This window comes from Gossypium hirsutum, chromosome D01, assembly GCF_007990345.1.
Source record: "Gossypium hirsutum isolate 1008001.06 chromosome D01, Gossypium_hirsutum_v2.1, whole genome shotgun sequence".
In the NCBI taxonomy this organism is placed as follows: Eukaryota; Viridiplantae; Streptophyta; class Magnoliopsida; order Malvales; family Malvaceae; genus Gossypium; species Gossypium hirsutum.
Window position 1 is genome coordinate 7,616,603 of NC_053437.1, and position 8,388 is coordinate 7,624,990.

At 30.9% G+C, this 8,388-nt stretch overlaps 1 protein-coding gene across 1 annotated transcript; it reads left to right on the top strand.

Moving 5' to 3' along the window:
- Nucleotides 1–1,702: 1,702 nt before the first annotated feature.
- LOC107916914 (ABC transporter G family member 9) lies at nt 1,703–4,142 on the top strand. Its single transcript, XM_016846290.2, has 4 exons — nt 1,703–1,914; nt 2,008–2,800; nt 2,878–3,200; nt 3,289–4,142. Exons 1-4 carry the CDS (start codon nt 1,816–1,818, stop codon nt 3,955–3,957), a joined length of 1,884 nt encoding a protein of 627 aa, XP_016701779.2. The 5' UTR covers nt 1,703–1,815; the 3' UTR covers nt 3,958–4,142.
- Nucleotides 4,143–8,388: the final 4,246 nt, after the last annotated feature.

The following is an 8,388-nucleotide window of genomic DNA, read 5'->3' on the forward strand; positions in this document are numbered from 1 at the left end:
AAAGTATATGAACTAAAAATAACCAAATAAAAATACAAGAACAAAATCCACAACTTTCGCAAAGCATAGGGACTAACGCAGGATTTAACCTATTGTTAAACACATATACTTATATTTCAATAATATGTAATGAATTATTAATATAAATAATACTATTATTTTATTAAAGATACAAAAAATATAATTTGTAAATACTTAGTAATAAATTTTATACAATATAAAGTTATGAAAATATTATTTAATAATTATTACAATATTTTAGGAGTTTTAAAATATTTATATGATTAATGCAATATTATATTAATTTAATACATGAAATTGTGTTTTGGGCATTTAAGATTAGTATAGTACTTTACAATTCATTTTAAACTTTTACGAAATATTAATTTAAAAATAAATAGTTTCATGATAAAAAGCTTTAAGCAATTAAAACTTATGTCAATATTTCTATTTAGAAAATGTAAAAGAATAAATTATTATATAAATCTCAAAATTATACATGAACTTTGATTTAATGTGCAATTGTATACATGAGTTTTAGTTTGATGCAATTATAGATATAAAATTTTGATTATGTTTCAAATGTATACATGAAACTTTAATTTTGATTCAATCATACACATTTATAGAAATAAATAGATCAATCAATTTTTATATTGGATAAATATAATTATTTCTGTAAACATAAGATGATGCTATATCAATAATTGTGTTAATAATTTGTGAGAATTGGATCAAACCAAAATTTCATGTATAAAATTATACAAAATCAAAGTTCATGTATAATTTTGATATTTATAATGTTATAACCTAGAAAAGTTATTTTTAGTAGTGAATAGTTTTATATTATTTATTTTATATTAATATAATATTTAAGTATTAATTTTATGAGAAAATATTTAGTACAATGGAGTTTTTAGATTTCACAATCAAATAAAATATTAGAAAATTAAATATTAAAAAACACAACTAATTTTTTAAAATAAAAAAAAAAGTATATTGTCAATGTATATTACTATTTTTTGTATGCTCGAGATGAAAATTTTCAATTCCTATTTTTTATTTTTTAAAATTTTAAAAAGATATTTTATTTTACACAAATTATGTATTAAATAATTATTTTAAAAAATAGGATTTATGAAATGAAAAATCTGGCAAACTTTTTCAAATGGTTCTATCCTTTAGAATAATTACCTTAATATGAAAATGATATTATTAAATTAAAAAATATAAATATTTCAATGTTTATGTCATATTACCGTTTGAAAAATCTATATTTACCAAAAAAAAAAAAGTCAAGATCCAATAAATTATGGAGATGTGAAATATGGCTGGTCCATCATGACAGCCGTGACAACCGCATTTGTCTGGCTGCTTTCTTTAAAAATATATCTAAATATTTTTTAGAAAAATATAACTCAGAATCATTTGGTACACTCCTCACTCAAATGCAAAGTTGTATTTAGAAAAAGGGATAATTATTAAAAATATAACTAAATGCAACGTTTATTTTAAAATCAATGACCAAGTTGCAAAGAAAATATATATATATATTTGGCTATTTTAAAAATCTACAACATGGTTACTCAAACAAAACAAAATCAGTGACATTCATGGAAGTAACATATAGAAAGTATGATATTTGGTCAACCGTCAAACATTGCTTCCCAGCAACAAATTAAATAGCTGAGGTTCATAATCATTACCAACTAATTACTTAAAACAGATAAGACTTGACAATTTATAAATATTTAAATTCCAAGTTAAAGAGAAAGAGAGGAAACCAGAAGTTTCTTTTTGCAGGGATTAGTAAGAATGGCGAAAGAGTTGGATGTTGAAGCTGCAAATAAGTCAGAAGATAACATGAAACCAACAGCTATCTTCAAGAGTACAAATGAATCTGTTGTTTTAAAGGTATGAACAGTGATTCTCTTTTTCTTTTTTTTTTAAAAGATTGTAAATTTTGAGTTTAGAATGGTTGTATTTTCATGGTTTGTTTTTTTACAGTTTGTTGATGTTGTTTATTCAATCAAGTTTGGGAAATCGGGTAATTATTTTCAGAAGAAATCAGGTTCAGGAGAGAAAGTGATCTTAAATGGGATTAGTGGGGTGGTTGAACCAGGAGAAATGTTAGCCATGCTTGGTCCATCTGGCAGTGGCAAAACAACACTATTGACTGCATTAGGGGGTCCCCTAGGTGGTTGCCTCAGTGGAACCGTAACTTACAATGGCAAGCCTTTCTCCAATTCAGTGAAACGAAACACAGGGTTTGTGACTCAAGATGATGTTCTATACCCTCACTTGACCGTCACCGAAACGCTCGTTTTTACCGCTCTGCTTCGATTGCCGAATAGTTTTAGTAAACAAGAGAAGATCATGCATGCTGAAGCTGTCATCAATGAACTTGGACTAGTTGACTGCAAGAATAGCATCATTGGGGACCCATTTACCAGAGGAGTTTCGGGTGGGGAGCGAAAAAGGGTTAGTATAGGTCAAGAAATGCTTATAAACCCAAGCTTGTTGTTCTTAGACGAGCCTACATCGGGTCTGGATTCAACTACGGCTCAAAGGCTGGTGTCGACGTTGTCGGAGTTTGCTAAAGGTGGAAGAACAATTGTGCTGACAATACACCAGCCATCAAGTAGACTGTTTTACATGTTTGATAAGGTTTTGCTGCTATCAGAGGGTAACCCTTTGTATTTTGGACAAGGATCGGCTACTATGGATTATTTTTCGAGAATCGGATATGCCCCATCAGTTGCCATGAACCCTTCAGATTTCCTATTGGACCTTTCAAATGGTATATGCTTTAATCTTATAGTGACAATTTTGCATACATATACTTCAGCTGATTTGAATCCTGTAATGTTTATATAGGTATTACATCATCAAATGAGTCACCAAAGGAACAAACCCTGGTGAAGACAACACTAGTTTCAGCATACAAGAGCAACATTGGTGAGAAACTAAGGGAAGAGCTCAAGGATAACAGCAAGCACCATCATGATCAAATGGAAAGCAAGACATTTGAAAGGTGGCCTACAACATGGTGGCAACAGTTCACCGTATTGCTTCAAAGGGGACTTAAGGAAAGGAAACATGAATCATTCTCCGTATTCAACACTGTTGAGGTCCTTGTTGTAGCTGTCCTATTAGGACTATTATGGTGGCAATCTGATGTAGCTCACTTGCAGGACCAGGTATGAATAAACATTGGATGGCATTGATATATGGGATGAACTTAAGAAAAATAGGCTGATATATGTTGTTAATTTTGAAAACATGCAGATTGGATTCCTCTTCTTTATTTTAGGATTCTGGGGTTTGTTCCCTCTATACCAAGCAATTTTCACCTTCCCTCAAGAACGTTTAATGCTCGAAAAAGAACGGTCTGCGGGCTTGTATAGGCTATCTTCATATTTCATGTCAAGAATCATATCTGATCTCCCCATGGAGCTTACACTTCCCATTGTTTTCATCACAATATCATATTGGATGGCAGGGCTTAAACCCACAGCAGGGAGTTTCCTATACACCCTATTTGCACTTATTTTATGTGTCTTAGGCTCTCAAGGCATAGGGTTAGCCATTGGTGCCTTAGTGATGAACACGAAATCGGCAGCCACTCTCGGTTCGATCATCATGCTCACGTTCTTACTCGCCAGCGGCTACTATATTCAACAATTTCCGGGTTTCATGTCATGGATCAAATACATTGCACTTACCCATTACGCATACAAACTCTTGTTGGGGTCTCAATACCAGCCACATGATACTTACCCTTGTAATGAACCTGGGAAGGTTTGCTTAGTAGGAGATTTCCAACCTATAAAAACTGTGGGGCTAGATGGTCAACTCATCTCAGCTGTTGCCCTGATTCTAATGGTTTTGATCTACAGACTAGTTGCTTATTTGGCCCTCATGAGAATTGGTGTGACCCAAAAATTGGCCAAGTAGCTGAATCTTAATCCATTATTTGCATAAAACCAAAGAGTGGTATCAATTAAATTATAGATGCCATTGTCTTCCATTCTTTTCTTCTTCTTTTCATTTTAGTGGCTTGTATATTATATGTATTTGATTAGAGATACAGAGAATGGTGTACCAAAATAAATCAATTATGAAATTATTTGTATTTTATATATTCTTTTTCAATTAAGGTAATGATCCTTTTCCACTTAGTGAAGTTCAAATGCATAAGTATTTAGGACTATGGAAATCAGGGACCACACTTAAAAATCATGATTATAATCAATCTCAACAAACAGCAATCCCTTGATGCATTAGCAGTGACATGACTTGTTCTATAATAGAAAAATGACATGCCTAAAACTCCTTACAACATTGAAATCTATGGCTAAAAAACAGGAAGAAAAAACCATTATAGCAACATAAAGCTCCAAAATTAAATATCATATTTCATATCTACAGTGAAGGTAGCCAGATTCCGAAACTCATACCCATCACTCTTTCAAATTATTTCTTGCAATTCACCGATTATCTTCATGCTTCTTTGAGCATTTGGGAAGGAAGTAAGACAAAAGCACAAGAATTAAGGGCTCCCCCATGAATTACGATAGGAATCTAAATCAAAATAAATCTGAGTAAATTTACACGTAATAAAACTTAAATTAAAATAAAATATAAATTGAAAATTTACTAACTTTTAAGATTTATCATATAAATTAACTTAACTAAACTAAAAATATTTTTAAAAAATTCTAGTCAACTATGCTCAATTGCTTAATTTGATGACATCCATACGATTGAATTCAATTTCCTAGTTTCTTATCTTAGTCTTGATTTGAAATAAAATAAATTTCTTTCTTAATAGTCAAACCAGAAGTTTATGGGGAATGACTCAACGAAGAGCATCGACTAGTAAAATATTGATTTTTCGTTTAAGCATCCACATTTTTTAACTACATGATGGTATACCAAGAAAAGTATATTTGTGATAGAAGAAACAATAATAAGTAAAGAAGTGACTAACTAACACATCGGTACTCCAGTGCATTTCTCCCTCTGAGTCAGAATAAATATGTTTTCGAACCCTTTCTTTCAAATTTAAAATGTATGTTCCTGCGCGAATTTCAACAATCACTTGTTCTGATTCTACATATTGATCGTTTTGAATTAAAAGAAAACTTTTTGGTAGAATAGTCACCTTATGTATAATTTCTTCGCTAAGTAAAGAAGTGACTAACTAACTACACATAATTTTTTTATATATATAAGGGAAAAGATAGAAAATATTAAATTTGGGATTAGTATCCATTGAAATTTTAATATAAAATTTTATTAATTTTTAAATAAAAAACATAAATAATCTTATTAATATGCTATTTTATTTTTTTAATTTTTTCAATTGAATTAATGTTGGGAATTCTAGAGACATTAAATTCATAATACTCATTGTTTATTGGGAAAAAAAACTTGGTTAATGCATATATGTAAATATATAAAATTATTATTTTTCATCAAAATATATATAATTTATTTAATTATAAAAATTTTATTAAGAGATGATTTATACATATACCTGCAAAAAAATGATTTATAAATAACATATAAATTTATACGTTATCAATATAATACAAGCTTACTTAGCACAATATATAAAGTATACCAGCTGACTTTAATTATACACATTAAACACATTGTTCCAAATTAATGGCTGCAAGTGACATGAGACATGACATTATACTGACACCGAATTATCATATATATTTAAAGTTATAGATATTTATATTTCTCTATTTTTCAAATTTTAAAATCCAGGTCTAATTGTTAATACTGTTAATTTTTCTTTGTTAAAATTATTATTGTGACATTTAAAAAAAAATCGTTAATTGGCAACTTTGTAACTAAAAAAGTGATGTTGTAATGAATGTGAATTTAACAATATAATTATAACAATGCTAACAGTTGGACCATAGCTTTGAAATCTAAAAAGCAGAGGGGTTAAATTCCTAGAAATAAAAATATAGGAACTAAATTCCAAATTTAAAAAGAGTGCAGAGACTTGTCGAAATCCTTTATTTGTGAAAACGAGGTCGACTTGAATTTTGAAAACAAAAACGAACATGGGAGTCGCCACCAATCTTTTTTGATAAGGTGTGATCGGGTCACCTCGTAAAATGGTTGTTTTTAATAAACAATTTAATTTTATTAAAACAACGATTTTGATTCGCGAAATTCAGAAAAACGGGTTCGGGAATCAGTACGTAAAAGGAAGGATTAACACCCTCGTAACGCCCAAAATTGGTACCTAGTTGATTAATTAGTGTCTTAGTGTCGAAGATTGAAAACTTTGAAGAATTTTAAAAATACGATCCTAAAAATTTCGAATAATATGGGTTGGAATTTAGGATTCTTTTGTTCTGAAAGAATATCACATCCAACAAGTTAGGATATGATACTTTAAACTCTCGAAACCAAGATCACCTTATGGTTTTCAAAACCCATACTTTGAAATTTTAAGAGGATATTTGGCTATTTGGTCAAACGAGAAATCGAAACCCAGCACGTTAGGACACGTTTTCTCAAATTTCCAAACGCAAAATATTGCCTTATTTAGAAAAATTTTCCTTTTGACTTTGGGTAAAAATTATATATAACGAAATAACAATTATGATAATGTAAGTAAAAAATAATACGAGCAAAATAAAAAGATAGATAAATAAAAAAAGACGAATCAATTATATATATAATAACAAGTAAATAAACAAATAAAAACTAAAACATTTTTAAAAATAATAATTATAATAATGGAGACATAAATAAATAAGTAATTATATATCAAGTAAAATAATAATGACAATAACGAAATAAATAAAATTATAAAAAAAATATGTATGTATATATATAACACAGTTTGAAATTAAAAGAAAATATAAGTAAATATACAATAATAATATTAATAACAGAATAGTGAATCAATCCAAAACATAAAAAGATATAAGTAAATAATCAATAATATATAGTAAAACTGAAATATCTTTAAACTTAGATACATAAATATAAATAGAAATATAATAATAGTAATAATAACAATAATAATAATATCAAACCTATTAATTTAAATAATAAAATAACCAAAATAACAACAAAAAAGGGCTAAATTGAATATTGAAACAAAGTTTTGGGGGGATCTGTAAATAAATAAAAAGGAGTGGTCCGGGACCTAAATAGAACGTGCTAAAGGGGCAAGGGTCTGATTGGGCAATATTCCCAACCCTAACACACAATGTTTCAGCGCGGACTAAAATGAAACGCACGAAAAATCATACGGCCAAATTAAAAAGTCGAAATGGGACCAGATTGTACTAAGGCTTAAAAGAGGAGGGACCTCGTGCGCAAGTATCCCCTTTACCGCAGAAACACGTGGATCCTGAGGGTGGACGGGTCGGGTCGCGGGTTAGGGCCAAAACGACGTCGTTTTTGCACTTGACCCCTAATAGCTAAACGGCATCGTTTTATTTAGGGTATTTAAGCAAACATTTTTTAAAAAAATCATTTCAGCCACCATTTTAAAAAAAAAATTCAAAACCCTTCCTCTTTTCTCTCAAATGCCCGGCCTTTGGTTCCCCAACCTCCACCGCGCCGCCTCCGTGGCCAGTGGCCGGAGCCGCACGAAACGGGCTTTTCAGCCTTTGCTTCACGGCGTACTCGAGAGTTGAATTCTCTCAGCGCGGAAAGAAAAAGAAAAAAAAGGACCCCGACCACCTTTGGAGTCCAAACCCGTCGACGATAAGAGGGCGACTGACGGCGGGGCTATGGGCCGATTCAAGTAACCCCTTTCTTCTTTATTTTTCTTGAATTAGATTAGTAAAAAAATAAAAATAAAAATGGATAGAAAAATAAAATGCAAAGAGAAAAACAGTAAAAAAAATCTAAATCAACACCTTTTTAATTTTTTTCTGCTATTCCGATTCCTTCGTGGTTGTAAAAAAAATTACAGAAGTGATATTCGGCTTTTTATAGTCGATTTGTTTCAATTTTTCTTGTTTTTCTTTTGCTGGTTGCGTGTTTATTTTGTCTTATAGGTGATTGACGAGCGCAAGTGGGGCGGCGACCTGACCGTGGCGGTGGCAGACGCGCGGCGGTGGCGGCTGGCAGGTCAAGGGTCAGAGGACCCTAGGTGCGGCGCGCCTAGGGCTAGGGGTGTTGCCTCTTTTTTCTGATAATGGGCATTGGGCTTGTGGGTTGTTGGGCCTGGCATTGTAATTGGGCTCTTTTATTTTTGGTCTGATTTGGGGTTTGGGTTTTAATTAATTTGTTTGGGTCTTATTAGGCCCCGGGCAAAATTTGGGTCTTACAAGACTTATGACTTATTTTAACTTTTATTTTCTTTTCTGATAAAAGTTTCAAAAATTTCCAAGTACT

Coding starts and splice junctions, on each gene's coding strand:
- LOC107916914 (XM_016846290.2), top strand. CDS start 1,816: ATGGCGAAAGAGTTGGATGTTGAAGCTGCAAATAAGTCAGAAGATAAC. Junction 1,915..2,007: donor ATGAATCTGTTGTTTTAAAG/GTATGAACAGTG, acceptor GTTTTTTTACAG/TTTGTTGATGTTGTTTATTC. Junction 2,801..2,877: donor CCTATTGGACCTTTCAAATG/GTATATGCTTTA, acceptor ATGTTTATATAG/GTATTACATCATCAAATGAG.